We start from the raw sequence: 16,354 nt of genomic DNA on the forward strand, positions 1-16,354 counted from the left end.
ACATGTTTAACTTCTATAATAAGGTGACACTGGTAAATATTCTTTTTCCACCAGGGGAAAAACAAAGTGAGAAGGATGCCTTCAACCTGGAGTCAGCTGCTAGGAGCTGGGAGTTCCCAGCTACTAGTCATACTTTCAGACATCTATAACTCGTTCTAGTAAATCCTCTCTTCTGTAAGCACAGACTGCCTTTTTATCTGGTGGAAACGCAGCATGCCATTAGAATGACATGTCCTGTCATCTTACATCATACAATTAAGATATTGTCTAGCTGTCAGAAAATTCAAATCGACTAGGCTCCCTGTAATTAATTATCTGTAGAATGTGCCATAGTGTATATGTTGTAAAGTTGTGCTTCCATTCAGGTAGTCGTTTGAATGAAGACCATAACATACTTTTTGTTCCTTCTCTTTCTAGATGTCTTGCTGTCATTGAACACGGGCCCATTTGAAAGTGCTAGGCGAGCTCAGCCATCAGTATGTCCAAGTACAAACTGATTATGTTAAGACATGGAGAGGGCGCTTGGAATAAAGAGAATCGGTTTTGTAGCTGGGTGGATCAGAAACTTAACAGTGAAGGAATGGAGGAAGCTCGGAACTGTGGGAAGCAACTCAAAGCACTAAACTTTGAGTTTGATCTCATATTCACGTCCATCCTTAATCGGTCCATCCACACAGCCTGGCTGATCCTGGAAGAGCTGGGGCAGGAATGGGTTCCGGTGGAAAGCTCGTGGCGTCTAAACGAACGTCACTATGGAGCTTTGATCGGTCTCAACAGGGAGCAGATGGCTTTGAATCACGGTGAAGAACAAGTGAGGCTCTGGAGGAGAAGTTACAATGTGACCCCACCACCCATTGACGAAACTCACCCTTACTACCATGAAATCTACAGTGACCGGAGGTATAAAGTGTGCGATGTACCTGTCGATCAGCTGCCACGATCTGAAAGCTTAAAGGATGTTCTGGAGAGACTCCTACCCTTTTGGAATGAAAGGATTGCTCCTGAAGTCTTAAGTGGCAAAACCATTCTGATATCTGCTCATGGAAATAGCAGTAGGGCTCTCCTGAAACATCTGGAAGGTACCATCTTTATGCTACTACTTATTAGAGGTTGCTAAATGTTATGCTTGGACCTTAATCTAGAAAGGACAGGGTTTCTGAGCACAATTTACATAATGAACTTTCTTGCCCTATTCCCTTTTATCATTTCAGTCTTTTTTTTTTAATTATATGAAATTTATTGTCAAATTAGTTTCCATACTCATTTCAGTCTTTTAAGAATCATTTTGTTCTATTAAATCAAAAACCCTGTGCCTTTCACATTCATACTATATAAAGCAATGATTCTAAAACTTTAGCAAGCATCAGATTTCCCTGGAGGGAGACTTTGGTCTACTCCAGATTGCTGGCCCCATCCTTGAAGTTTCTGAATTTGTAGGCCCGGGGGTATGGTTGGAGAATTTGCACTTCTAAGGTGTTTTCAGGTGATGTGCGGTTACTGCTGCTTGGGGGTTTTCCACTTTGAGAACTATTGATCTAAAGGATAATAAGGTTTTTGCTGTAGCAAGGTAAAAGCAGGCTAGGGAGGGAATTAATTTCTATAGAGATGGTATGCAAAGTCAATTTATTTATTTGAGTCGTTCCAGATAAACAAAATTATCTAGACTTCAGTTTTGCCTATATTCTTCCAACTCTAAACAATTATTCCTGCGTTGCAGATCTGTGTTTCTTGAACAATTCCTTTGTTCCAGCTCTTTCCTTCCAGACCAGGCCTATTCATTGATTGGGAGAAAGTTAGGGGGAAGGTAAATAAAGGGATTGCCTGTTGGAGATAATCAGTCGGCTCAATTTTATTTTAACCACTTCATGTTGTGTTCTAAACATATTCTGAAATGTACAATATTGTTATCTTCCTCTTAACTGATGTAAACTAGGAACCCCTGAGGACTCGGGCTCACCGCTTTGGGGCATCAGTGATTGCACTGTGACACTTAGAGGGGGTTCTTCCTTCCCCTTTCTCCCTTCACTAAGCAATCCCAGGCATTTGTGCTTTTTGAGTGATCTGCTCCCTCGTCCTTTGTCCTGACAGCACCAGCAGTAGTTAGCCCCTGATATTAGAATGCATTTCTCTAACATTCCTTGCCCATTCTGCTTTACTTTTCTCTATGAGGCTGTGAAAAATGAAGAGGTTGACATTGTATGTGAAATAAGTGAAAATAGGTTATTGGTAACCAAACAAAGTGATCTTTATGAGATTTTATTGTAAACTTTTTAGCATGTGCTTTTGCCCCTGATTTTTATAACATGGCCAAAAGCCAAATCATTACTCGAATACTTGCATCCATTAGTTGTGCAGAGATCTAAACTCTACAGACTTTATTGGCTATTAAAAATGTTATTGGCTAGACATGGCGCTCACCCTGTTTGTGTATATATCTTATTTACTCAACTACATAAAGGCTTCTATTCTTTTTCTTTCAGAATAGTCAGGTATTTGATTAAGTGATAAATAACTTCATCATTATTGGACTACAGTACTTTATTATTTGAAGAAGAGTTGAGCCTTCTCTTAGGACAACAACAAACTGAAATTCAGAATTTCGAAGTTTCTGCCAAAAGGTGTATTCTGTTCCACCACTCCAATTCCCTTGTTCCAGAGACGAGACTTCGATCTCTCTGTGGCCAAGCTCCCTTCCCTAAAGAAGATGCCATCATCTGCTTCAGGAACCTCTTTTCTCCCCTGTCTTAACTAGGAAACCCTCCCTTTAAAAAATGATTTCTTGCTATTTAATACTATTTATTCTTCAACTGTCTTTAGGTTTAGATGTCTTTAAGATTATTCTGCATCCCCAGCCACAGCCCATTCTAGATACTCCCTTCTGTTAGTGCATCGAGGATTTCCCTATTTGTTACTGTTCTTTTTTGAAGGGAATAGGAAGGTTTAGCCAATGGTGAAGAAGACTGTCATCCTGGTCAGAGTAGAGGGAGAATTACCTGTGGACGGCAAGGTTACCCATAGAAAGCTTACTTCCTGTATTTGAGGGAGGTTTTGAAACCATTAATAATTTACCGAAAAACCATCATTTGGTATAGCTGCTGTGGAAAACAATCTGTCAGCTTCTCTATAGATTAGACCTGCGGTTACCATACGATCCCACCAATTCTATTGCTAGGTATTTACCTGTATTCATTTCCTAGCGCTACCGTAACGAAGTACCAATAACTGCAAGGCTTAAAACAACAGATACTAATTTTCCTCACATTTCCCGGGGCTGGAAGTCCTAAATTAAAGTGTTGCCCGGGTCATATTCTCTCTATCCTTTCTTGCGTCTTCTAGCTTCTTGGGCTTGTTGGCAATCTTTGGCGTTCCCTGGTTTGTAGGTGCATCCGTACAGACCTGTCTTCACTAGGTGTTTTCCCTGTGCGTCTCTGTTTCTTGTCCAGATTTCCCCTTTTCGTAAGAATACACATAATATTAGAGTAGGATGAAAGATATCATTTTAACTTGACTACCTCTATAAAGACCCTGTTTCCAAATAAGGTCACATTCTGAAGTTAGGACTTCAACGTATCTTTTTTGGAGGGATAATAGTTCAACCCATAGCAATACTTAAGAGAGATGAAAACCTATGTCCAAATGAAAACATGTACACAAACCTTCATAGTAGTAGTATTCATAAGAGCCAAAACACAGAGAAGCATCCCAAATGCGTGTCACCTAGTGACTAGATACATTAAATTTGGTATCCATACAATACAGTATGATTCAGCAATGAAAAAGAATGAAATACTCTTATGTGCTACAGTGTGGATGAACTTTAAACTCATCATTACCTGAAAGAAGGGAGTCACAAAGGAATATTTATTGTGCAATTCTACTTAAATGTCCAGAATGGCCACATCTTTACAGACAGAAAATAGATAATGTGTTTCCTGGGCCTGGGGTAGAGGTGGAAGGGTGTGGAATGAACAGTGGCTGCCGTTAGGTACAGAGTTTCTTGTTGGGGTGGTGAAACGTGCTAAAGTTGATTGTGATGATGGTCGCACGAGTCTGAATATACTAAAAGCCGTGGGGTAAATAGATAAATTGTATAGTATGTGAGTTACCAAGTTAAAGCTGCAAAAATAGTTTAATCAATGGGATTGAAAGATTAAAGGATGTGGCATTGGCCTAGAGAAAAATATTGGAGGGCAAATAGGGGAAGCAGTGTCAAAGTAGACATGTATGGATGTGGAGTAAAGAATAAGGAAAAATAAAATAAACTACAGCTTTGGTCACTAGAGCAGAAATGGATTTATAGGGGATGCTGAGAAATTAGTAGGCATTAGTCCTCAGGCTTTATTTAAGCTTTCTTCTAGAGCTCTTTTTTTTTTTTTTTTTTTTAAGTTGGATGTATAATGCTAAATGACTTTTCAGAGCTTAACACAACTGAAGCAACCTTAAATTATAATTCCTGTATCTCTCCCTATCTATAGGCCTTATACAAAATGTTGTTATTTGGAAGATAATTGATTTAAAACAGCAGTTTTCATGCTGGAAGAGGCAAATGGTATGAGATTTGAGAAGGAAGTACGTGAAAGTAGAAAAGGCATAAAGTTGGCTGATGTCTGCAGCAGAGGACAGGGGAGGTGTAGATGAGGGAGACAGGAAGTGGAAATGGGAGGGTTAGTGACCATGGCGGATGGCAGACATTCAGGGGGAGAAAAATGGCAGAAAATCCAGAATATTCCATTAGGCACAAGCCATAGAGTGGGGAAGCAAAAGCAGTGGATGTGAAGATTGGGATCTGTCCATAGGAAGACAGAAGGCTGGTATGTAAATTTGGCTCACCCACCCCGGGCAGAACAACTTGGTTCCTTTTGGCCTATGGTACCCCCTGGTGGTGCCATTGTTAAGACTCATGGAGCTCTTTGGTGTCGCTGTGACTCCCTTTAGAATGACCTCCACGCCTAACATGGAAGAAATTATTTTAGATTTTAGAATCACTCCATAAATTAGTTATCATGTCTTATTTTAGGAGTTCCCTAAATACCAATCTCCACTAATGGATTTCTCTTACTATATATTGAAAAATAAGATCCATGTATTCGATGTCACAGCTCTAAGAATTAAGCATAAATGACTTTGCCAAGATCCGAAGGAACAGTGTTATGTTATTTCTTCCACATAATTTCTGTTAATGAGATTTTAGCTTTTTAAAAATTTATTCTGGATGTATATGTTTACCAGAATAGGAATACCAACATTAGTCTTACCTCACACATCTGACTTTCAGGAACTCAAGTTATAGGGCTTTATGTGGTATTTGATAAATTCTCAGCCTAAAAGAAAATATTCCTTTGAATTTGGATGCTAACTTAAAAAAAAATTTTTTTTTGACATTTATTCATTTTTGAGAGACAGAGACAGAGTGTGAGTGGAGGAGGGGGAGAGAGAGAGGGAGACACAGAATCCAAAGCACGCTTCAGGGCCTGAGCTGTCAGCACAGAGCCTGATGTGGGGCTCGAACTCCTGGACCGCAAGATCATGACCTGAGCCGAAGTCAGATGCTTAACCTACTGAGCCACCCAGGGGCCCCTGGATGCTAACTTTTTAAGATTCCAGAAATTAAGTGAATCTTACTTACTTTAGGGGGAAATACAGGTATTTATCATATAGGAAGGACCACTGGCCAATTTATTTGTGTGTGTGTATGTTCATTGTGTTAAAAAATATCATAAAATTTACCATTTTAATTGCCAGTTTATTCTTACTGTAAAGTTACATGACTGTATCACCCCCATTTTCTGGTTAATACCTGTTGTTCCAGTGCAATTATTAATAGCATCTCCTTTCACTTTCATAAGTGCCCTGCTTGAATGATAAATTATGTGGTCACCTTACAATAAAGGTGTTAGCCTTTACTAGTATTAAGAATGAATCCCTGAAATAGGTGTGACCAGATTCCATATTTCCTGTAAACACAAAAGTTGCTAAATTCTTTGCATTGATTACAAAAGTAAAGATGTTTGTGGTTGTAGATTCATCTGATTCCTAGTCATGCTTTCTAGATACGTTTATATAAAATTCTCTCCTATTAACAGGATCTTTCAAGGAACTGGGCAATTTTTCCCTGTATTATCCTTAAACTGCCTGACAAACTTAAAGCATGTTACCTTCTGCTGGGGAGGAGTATGGTAGCTGATAGAATCAACGACAGCATACTCTCATATCACAAAAATACTTTATTGTTTAAAGACTATAACTTTGGGGTAGGAAGGATGATGACCCAGTAAAATAACTAATTAGAATATTAGTCTACCCTGAAATCTCAAAGTGCCTTATGATCTCTCTACTTAAAAGTATACTAGTGTTACACATCTACTCTACCTTGTATACACCTCAACAATGGAGACTGTTGGTTCTTAAGACGTTATTTTGTTTGTCAACTATTTGGTGCTATGACTTTATCCTATAGGCAGTTCAGTCCTGACTGACACTTCTTCCATTTGTGAAAAAGAAGACAGGTGCCGTTGAGGGGAAATGAAAGCCAGACAGACCTCAGATGACTTAGCCATGATCATGATAATTAGTTGGAGTCGTGAACTCCACCCAAACCCAGTTCACTGAGTCTCCACACATGATTACCACCTGGGCTTTTTTGTTTTAAATGTTTTCTGAAAAGTAGCCCTTCCCTTGATCTATTTTTTGTTTGGAATACTATGTTTTAAGAAGCTGAGTCAAGAGTATCCTTGGCAGGCTAACCATTAAAAGTTTATTTGATGCAGCTAACTGAGTCTCAAATTATTATTGCTGTTACCCTAATATTGTGGTTTGTGAATGGTGTTCCCTAGTACAGATGTACGAGGTGACCTTTTTTTTTTTTTGAGCACATGCTAAGTGCAGCTCTAGGCATTTACATACATATCCTATTTAATATAGGAACTAGAGCCAGGCTGTGAACTCACTGGAAAACTGAGGTTCAGTCCCGTGTTTTACACTGCTGTTTAGTGTATCTGGGTCATACTTTTTATTTCATTTGACCAATCATTGATCACTCAGCTGTTTTGCTTAAAGAAACTGCTCTAATGAAAAGGAACAAACTACTGATACCCTCAACATCGTGGCTGAACCTCAACGGCATTATGCTAAGTGAAAGACCTGGGCTCAAAAAGCTGAGTATTGTACATTCTTGTTGAAGTCTTAGCCTTCAGTAGTTCAGAATGTGACCGTATTTAGATAGAGAGTCTTTAAAGAAGTAATTAAAGTAAAATTGGGCCATTAGGGTGGCCCTAATCCAACGTGATTGGCGTCCTCATAAGAGATCAGGACACAGACACACACAGAGAGAAGACCATGTGAAGGTACAGGGAGATGACAACCATGTACAAGCCAAGGAAAGTGACTTCAGACTTTGATATCCCCAGAACAGTGAGAAAAGAACTTTGAGTTTTGTTTTGTTTGTTTGTTTGAGTTTTGTTTTTTTTTGTTTTTTGGTTTTTTTTTTAGCAAAAAACAAGCAAACTATGCACTGTATGACTCCCATTTATATGCCTGTCAGGAAAAGGCAACACTATCGGGTCAGAAAACAGATCAGTGGAAGAAAAGGTAGGATGCAGGGAGGCATAAGGAAATTTTGGGGGGTTCATTAGAGCTATTCTGTACACTAAAACCGGTAAATTTTACTGCATGTGAATTATAGTTCGGTGTAAAAAGTCTAGCTTTTATCCAGTGAAATGACCATTTCCCTAATGGGGACCATGGCTTTTGTTGCCTAAGATAAAGACTCGATTAGTTTGTCAACTAGTAGAATGAATTAAATGAAGGTTGCTACATACGCCTAATTGTGCCTTTGAAAACTAACCCGGAGGGCCCCGGCATGCTCTCTCAAGACTGGGAGCAAGTAGTGCTGACTTTACGCAGCACCCAAACCATGGACATCACAGGGAATCGCTGGCACAGCCGGTCTTCGCAAGTGACCTAGAAGCTGTTGGACCAAGAAGCTTTGTCCTTCGAGGTTGTGAGCCTGTCTAGGAAAGGTTTTTCTGCCCCAGAACTATTTCTGCTCACTTGACACTGAATTCTCTAGTCGTCCTTGGGTCTTCTATCTGTCCTTTTTTTCTTCTCACAACCACCTAGGCAAGGAGTAGGTCAATGCAAGAGCATGAAAAGAACAGCAAGGCAAGTGATACTGATTTGGAACTAGGCAGCACTCTTGTGCAAGAATTGCAAACACAGGAACCCATGTCAGGGCCTAGGATACGCTTCTTGCCTGATCAGGACAGCTTCTACCATGTCGATTACTTATTTAACATCTCTGCTTTTAAATTGTAGGTAATTGGGAGGTTGCATTACTTTTAACTGGAAAGTAGTCCTTGACACTTTCGGAAGAAGGACTGCAGACAGACCTATGAGATACGATATAGTAAGAAAATTCCTACCGAAGGAACTGCTTTATCTGTTTCTAGCAGCGTAGAGGATTGCCTGTGCTGTGCTAATAAGTCCAGGCAAAAGCAGGGCTCTGCGCTGACTGGTTCAGACACACTTGTCACAGAGCACCACCGCGAAAGCTCCTAACACAGGCTTAGTATCTAAAAGCATCTCGTTCTGTAGCGCTCCAGACAGGCGTTTGTTTCTTTCTCTGTGGTTGGCATAGTCACTTCCTGTTTGTTTGCTGCTGGCCCACACTGAAGGAAAATCCAGGGCCTGAACTGAAGCGTTGGATGTAGTCTGCGTCTTGCCAGCGGAAGTGGATTGTTTAGTCTGGGTTCAAGCACAGGACTAGGCAGTTTCAAGTTTGGAATCAGAGTGGCATGCGGGAGACTCATGAACAACAGGCTTGGTCCCTGAAGAATTGGGTGCAGCTGCACACATAGCAAGGCAAGGAAGCCTTGAGGCAAAATTAGAGAGCCGGGGAGGGCAGGTCAGCCGGGGCCAGCTGTGGCGGCGGGGCTGACGAGTGCTTCACCTTTGGCATTTTAGCGTGATATTTTCGGAAGCTGCAAATTCAGACCTCTCTCCTGTAAAGCAAATGCTTGTCTGGTGGTATGGTCAGGCTTTCTCTTATTCAAAGTTTAATTGATGTAGGAAAACTTGTACTTTTAAAAGTTGCAGGCTATCTTAACTTTAAAATTCAATGTGGATTCTTCTTTTTGCCTTTCCAAATTAGAGGCTGTTATCCTATCATTGTGTTGCAATATTCAAATAACCCCTTTGCACTTGCTCCCCAGCATAAGTTGTAAATAGTAGCATCCAAACTTTAAAGATTTCTAATTAAAGATAGATAGATCATCTATGAAATTGAGAACATCTTGTGTCAGCTCTCATTTTTACAATAGAATACAGGCCTCTCACCACAGACAGCCCATCAGCGGGGTTTGAATTGTGACCTTCTTGACTGGGAAAGGTAAGTGGGGCATGGGTGCACCTCACGGCCAAATGAATTGGTCAAAGTGGCTTCCCTCTTTTCCTAGTTTCCAAAAGTATACACTATAGATTTGGGGTTTGCTTTCATCCTGTGACAAATCTGTCTCCCTGGCCATCTTTTCTCCTGTGGCCCGAGATGAGCAAACCTTTGGAGGAAATCAAAGAAAATATATAGACAAATTTAATTTGAATTGTTTATTAGCACTAAATACCTTGTATTCAAGCCTAAGTGCCTTCTGTCTCTCTCTCTCTCTCTCTCTCTCTCTCTCTCTCTCTCTCTCTCTGTCTCTCTGGTAAGGTTATAAAGGAAACACAGTCTTTAATCAAGGTTTCAAGAGTAAAAGAATAGATTTAATTAGAAAGCCCAGAGAGTTCAGGTTTATTCATTTCAGCTGTGTGCTGAGGGCCTGTCAAATCAGGTGCTGTTCTTGGCGCAGGATATAGCCCCTAGAATTGGACACGCAAAATCCTGGCTTTTGAGGAGCTGTGTCCCCATTTTGATCTCTTTCTGAAATTCGGCCGATACTGGAACTCTGGCAAAGTCTTCAGAGTGCTTTCATGTATGGACTTTATAAGTTAGAGTTTGTAGCTAATGTTCTGTTACTTATTGCTTGTATTTGTATATAAAAAGTAGATTCAGGGGCGCCTGGATGGCGCAGCCGGTTAAGCGTCCGACTTCAGCCAGGTCACGATCTCGCGGTCCCGCAGTTCGAGCCCCGCGTCAGGCTCTGGGCTGATGGCTCAGAGCCTGGAGCCTGTTTCTGATTCTGTGTCTCCCTCTCTCTCTGCCCTCCCCTGTTCATGCTCTGTCTCTCTCTGTCCCAAAAATAAATAAACGTTGAAAAAAAAAATTTTTTAAAAAGAAGTAGATTCATACAATATATACAGTTGTAAAAGTGGATCATACAGCGGAACAGTTTCTGGATCCTGGCAGCCAATGCATATAATAGAAGGTTCTTTACAGTTGAACAAATATTACTGAGTTCTCGCAGGGGGTAAGGCACTGGTCTGAGAGCATGTGTGACACAGGGATGGATGAGACATGGTCCCTCTTCTCAAGGCGTTTATAATCCTGGTTGGCGAAGCGAGCATTTGCACAGCCACCTCTAATAGAAGGCCAAGTGTGAATGCTGTAAGTGTATCTTAATACACTTAATTAATGTATATACATATTAACGTAGGTATTAATATACTTAATAATGTACAGTGATCTCGGGGCACCTGGGTGGCTCAGTCAGTTAAGCGTCCCGACTTCAGCTTCAGGTCATGATCTCACGGTTCGTGGGTTCGAGCCCTGCCTCGGGCTCTGTGCTGACAGCTCAGGGCCTGGAGGCTTATTCTGATTCTGTGTCTCCCTCTCTGCCCCTCCTCCGCTCCCATTCTGTCTCTCTCTCAAAAATAAATAAACATTTAAAAAATAAATAAAATAATGTACAGTGATCTCAATAACTGACTGTGGCTCCTGTTCCTACTATAATGACTTGGTGGAGAGGGCTCATAGGTGCAGATTTGACTTTCTAGAGCTATTCCTGTATGCAGAAAATGAAGTTGTTTGAATTTCTACCCTTACTGGCATTGAGTTACCCCCTTTGACTTACCGTAAACTTTCACTGTTTCTTACTCGAAATAGCCCAACCATTTGGATTGACCACAGTTAACTCCTAGGTGCTCCTACGTGAAGATTCAAGAATTAAAGACAATGGTTGGGGGCTGAAGAAGGGGTGGCAGTGGAGGGAGCGGTGACGGAGAAGGGCAGTTGCAGGGTGAGAACTCTGATATTTCCCTTCAAACGTTCTTGGAGCCAAAAAAACAACAACAAAAATCTAAGCCAGTTATCAGACAGGGGATGTGCTGTTTGTTCACTCATTTTAACTTTCATATGGTGTTCCAGTTAGTGAATTTATAATACAGTATTGCATAATACAGTATTGATTCAGTTTGGCTTAATTCAGTGCAGATGCATTATTCTAGCCTTAGGAGTTCTGCTGGCTTAACTTTCTCAGGATGAAGAATGGCTTATGCCAAAATCGAGTAATGAGTAATAGCTTCACTGCGGTTTTTCCTAATTTGCTATTTTAAAATTTCAGTCTGTTAAGTCTCATTGACTGATTATTAACCAGTCTAAGCATTTTAAATATTTGTAAGTAATTAGTCTGCTGTGTGAATGATTTGAGTAGTCATTAAAGTGGAATGTCAACTTGGTGTTTATTGGAAATGTCTCTATTTTTGTTGAGCTCTCCTTCCTTTGTATGTGAAATATGATAGTTCTCGTGGCCTTTGTTTAGTTGGCTCTTTGATTTGGTCCCACACAAAAGTGGGATGGTATCTGAGCCATAGACATGAGCTCGAGTGTGGTGCTGTTGAAGAGAGGACCTGTCAAGATCTGGTTAGATCTGGGACCTTGGCCAAACAGGAGAGTCCCATGTGCTCTCCAGCCCCTTGCCAAAGACCTAGAACTCATTTCTAAGGTCCCAGACGACAACCCCTAAACCTGGCGCATCATGATCCCAGTGTGTTAGCTGTTTCAAGGGGATCAGATGAATCTGTTCATGTCCTTACTAGCCCTGAAGACGCAGGAACACGAGGTGCTACTGTTTAGTTAGTACCCAGCCCTTCAAAAGGGCAGAACATGATTGCAAACATTCTCTTCTCTCCTTATACTGCGCTGGAAGTAGCCGTGAACAAGTCGGATGACCAGAGTTGAAATCCTGGGATTTGGGAATAAGAAAACCAGGTGCAATGTGATTGCCTTATCAGTCTTGTGATTTGAGAAATTTAATTTAACTTCTCTGGATCTGTTTAGTATTTTTTAACAGCTTTCTTGAGATATAATTTACATAATGCACAGTTCAGTGGTTTTTAGTATGTGTACAGAATTGCCCATCTATCACCACAGTCAATTTTGGAACATTTTCATTAGTCCCAAAAGTAACCCTATACTTAACTGTCACTTCCCAGTTTCCTCATTCTCTCTAGCCCTAGGCAATCACTAATCTATTTTTCTCACACTAGATTTTCCTATATAAATGGAATCCTACAACATGCCATCCTTTATGACTGGCTTCTTTCATTAGCATAATGTTTTCGGGGGTCATCAATGTTTAGCATGTATTAAGCACTTTTTTTATGGCTAAATAATGTTCCATTGTATGGGTATACCGCAATTACTATAGTTAATTTATCCATTCATCAATTAATGGACATTTAGGATGTATCCACTTTTTGGCTATTATGCTACTATGATGGTTCATATACAAGATTTAGATAGGAAACATGAAGGAACAACAGGTTGCCCTGAAAGGTATCTACTATCCTAAAATTTAATATTTCGCGAATCTCTGTCTAAGCTTTTTTTTTTTTTTTTTTAATTTCTGAGAAGTTTTTATATTTCCAGGAACTATAGCTAGAATCCCTTACAGTATCAGGAGTGGTTCCAGACATGCCACTAATATGGGACTCAATAAATGTGCAGTGAAACAACCGAACAGAACTACCTCCTGTGTTGTCTTTAATGCTTTGTCCCTTCCTCTCCCAATCTACAGGTATCTCCGACGAAGACATTATCAACATTACTCTTCCCACTGGAGTGCCCATTCTCCTGGAACTGGATGAGAACCTGCATGCTGTTGGGCCTCACCAGTTCCTGGGCGACCAAGAGGCTATCCAAGCCGCCATTAAGAAAGTAGAGGATCAAGGAAAAGTGAAAAAACGAGTTGAAAAATGAAAGCTTTCCCATTTACTTGCTAGGAATAGCTGCAAAGGAAGTGGCATGCAGTATTTTTTGGGTGCTGATCTCCCTCTCTTTTTTTCCCCCTGATTTTTCCAGAACTAGTCAATGGGATAGAGTTTATAAGGTAACTCGGTAAATGTTATTGCCCAGATAAAAGATTTAGGATGCCTGAGTGCTTTGTCATAAGTCTGATGAGAACTCTCTTGCTAGTCCTGTTTGAATTAGTCATTCATGGGGCTAATTGGTAACCAGTGGGGTTTAATCAAGGTCCTGAGTGTCTAAGATGAGAGAGTAACAAGTAGAGGTGAAGTTTAAGGTATTCATCATTTAATAAATCGTTATTGAGTCACTATTGACAGACACTACTTATTCCAATAGGTAGTTCACTTTTATATTTACTGAGACTTTCTGGGATGATAATAAGGTATATTAGATAATATGCTCTACTTAAGTATTTATTACTAGTCTTCTCTAGGAAAAGGGATGCTTTGCTAGTTAAAACCAGAGGCCCATTAAATGGGAGAAATCACCGATGGATTCCTCCAAGAAAGCCAACAACAAACAGTAAGGCGCTTTGCCTTGTCTCTAGACCAGAGACATCCTTTCTTTGACAGTTGGTACGATTCCCCTTTGGCTGCTGGGATTAGCCACGTGTCGACAGCCATAGCTGTTGATGTTCTCCTTTTGTTTTGTTGAACTTTAATCATTGGTTACTTAAAATTGCTTAAAACTCAAGGTCTGTGACCTAAAATGAATCTCCTCAAAGCATCTCCATGTGACTGATAAACATTAGGTAAAGGCCTCTGAACTAGTCTTTGGCTCAAATCTTCTGTAACTCTCAAAGTGTTGCACCTATTTCATTGCATGGACACTCCTAATTCCCTATAAATTGAACATCAGGGTCAGGGGGAAGGTAAAATATAATGCATGTAATTTTATTCCCATGAGCAGGAAAAATATGGTACATTGGGGCTGGCCATACACATTTATTGTTCATCAGCAGAGAGCAAAAGATTATAGTATGTGACATAGAGCAGCTAGGGTAGGCCACAGACAGAAATGGTTGCTGATCAATCTCAATGATACTGTTTTCCAGATCATATTTTTAGATGTCATGGGTATATAAGTCACGGTTTCTTCAAACTCTTGCCTTATTTTAAGGCAAGGGACATATATTTCAGTGACAAAGTTATGGAAAAAATCTGTAGCTGTTTATCAGTTTTTCATGATTTTCCATTTGTGGGTTAGTCTATTTGTATCCATTTTAGAGTAAATGGCAATGGAAGAAAACTAATTCTAAAACCCTTGCCACTGCTTGGGCTCCATTTGGTCCTTCCTTTGAGACCTTTTAGAACAAAGATGTCTGGGAAGAAGAGATGACCCTGGTGTGCTCCCAGCTGGCCACATCTGGGATGTGTCGGGACACGGCATGCGGATGCTTTACATTTCTGACGAACCAGTAGTGTCTGCTGTAGCCCTTCATTTTAGTCCACTTACTTAACCAAATAATATTCTTTGGAATTCAGAGATCAGATCTTTCTAGAATTCCAAGCCTATGGCCAGGCTATACCTCAGACCATTCTTTAACAGCTTCATCTCTGGATTTTCTGAATTTCCTAACCCGAGTGGTGACCGTATCTTAATGCAGCTGAAGACCCTAGAGTTGGATTCTTCCCTTGTCCTTCGCTTGTCCTTGTTCACTTCCAGGGAGCGCCCCCGGCAGAATGATGTGGTTCTGCACACAAAGCGACACTCACAACCAGTCACTTGGGAATCTGGCAGATCTCCTAAGATAGGGATAATTTTTGCTGATACTTTCTGATGTAATTTGGTGTATTGTTTTTGAGATCTTGGCTGAAATAAATGAGACATTTATGAAAACCTCATGTTAAATTATTTTTTTGGTAAAGATTCTATTTTTAAAACTCTACACCCAACGTGGCGCTCAAACACAATCCCGACCGAGATCAAGCGTCGCATGCCATACTGACTGAGCCAGCCGGGCACCCCATTTTTTTTAAAGACAGGTAAAATTATTTTTAGCAATTCCAGCACTTCGTCCTTAGACCGCCTAATGTAGCTGTTTTCTTCACATGGCTCAATTCCAGAATTTTTGATGTAGGAATCTTGAAGGCCAACCTGCATCCTAATCTTGGCAACCTTCTGTTCTCTATGAAGCTGGGACCAAACAAAGGGGGATTTTTTTTTCTTTGAAAGTAAAGGCAGATAGCCTGTCTAGAAATTTGGCTGTTAGAGAGGGCAGCCTGGCCTGCTGCCAGGATGGACTTGCCCTGAAGCCGGCTAGACCCGTCTCCTCTGCCCAGGTTGGAATGACTGACTGCCCCCCGGGGTGCAGCAAGTGTGGTAAGGGCCACAGCAGGATGCTTCTCCCAGGCTTTAAGTTGTAAATTTTCCACAAGTGCTGTATCCCAGTACACCGAGAATCTTTTTTTTCTAAGAGAGCACGAGTTCTGCTTCAGAACACGGAGGTTTTCACATCCTCTAATGCTAATTTGAGCACTGACAACAAAGCGTCCTTGGATGAAAATGCATTACGTCATGTATTTTTCTTTGATAAGATGTGCAGGAAAGATTTCTAAATGAGACCTGTTTATCTCTCAAGCTCATCCAGATTTTTTTGCCTGCGATTTGTAGATTATTTCCCATCTTGGAGCTTGATCACCTTGATGGAAATGCTGTTACCACATGTGCACAATAGGGTGGTGGTTCTTTGTCTTCCAGTCTGGGAAGCGTCCCCAGGCCCTGTAGCTTCTAGAGGGGATTTTTTTTTTGGGGGGGGGGGGGGGGGTCAGTGTGTGAGCCTGTTAAAACCAGTCCCGGGTGGGCAGCACTTGGCCGATGTGGTGGCCAAATATAGAAACCCTCCTGATCATGTTGCCGCCCCCAGAAAAGAGAGAAGACTCAGGTAATTCCCTGCTCCTTCTCTCATGTAGCTGTAGTTCTTTATTTCCCTAGGCCCCTTCCTCCTTTTGACCGAATCGGTTAGGGGAAGCACTTTTACTACACAGAGGTTTCATCATCTCTGGTGTCATTTTTCATTCACTTTCTTGCTTTTATAAGCAAGAGTGACTTTTCAAAGTTCAGCTTCCCTATTACCTGGAAAGCCTTTCTTTTCCTTTTAATGATGTATTTATTTAAATTCTAATTAGTTAACATACAGTGTGATAATGATTTCAGGAGTAGAACCCAGGGCTCATC

General features: G+C 40.8%; 1 protein-coding gene across 1 annotated transcript in view; it reads left to right on the forward strand.

Moving 5' to 3' along the window:
• The window catches only part of BPGM (bisphosphoglycerate mutase), a 28,357-nt gene extending 13,341 nt beyond the window's left edge, over window positions 1–15,016 (forward strand). The window contains exons 2-3 of the mRNA XM_047850414.1: window positions 418–1,079; window positions 12,948–15,016. Of these exons, the coding sequence (XP_047706370.1) occupies window positions 479–1,079; window positions 12,948–13,129 (783 nt within the window). The 5' untranslated portion in view covers window positions 418–478 and the 3' untranslated portion in view covers window positions 13,130–15,016. The remainder of the gene's footprint in view (window positions 1–417; window positions 1,080–12,947) is intronic.
• Window positions 15,017–16,354: the final 1,338 nt, after the last annotated feature.

Source organism: Prionailurus viverrinus, chromosome A2, assembly GCF_022837055.1.
Source record: "Prionailurus viverrinus isolate Anna chromosome A2, UM_Priviv_1.0, whole genome shotgun sequence".
In the NCBI taxonomy this organism is placed as follows: Eukaryota; Metazoa; Chordata; class Mammalia; order Carnivora; family Felidae; genus Prionailurus; species Prionailurus viverrinus.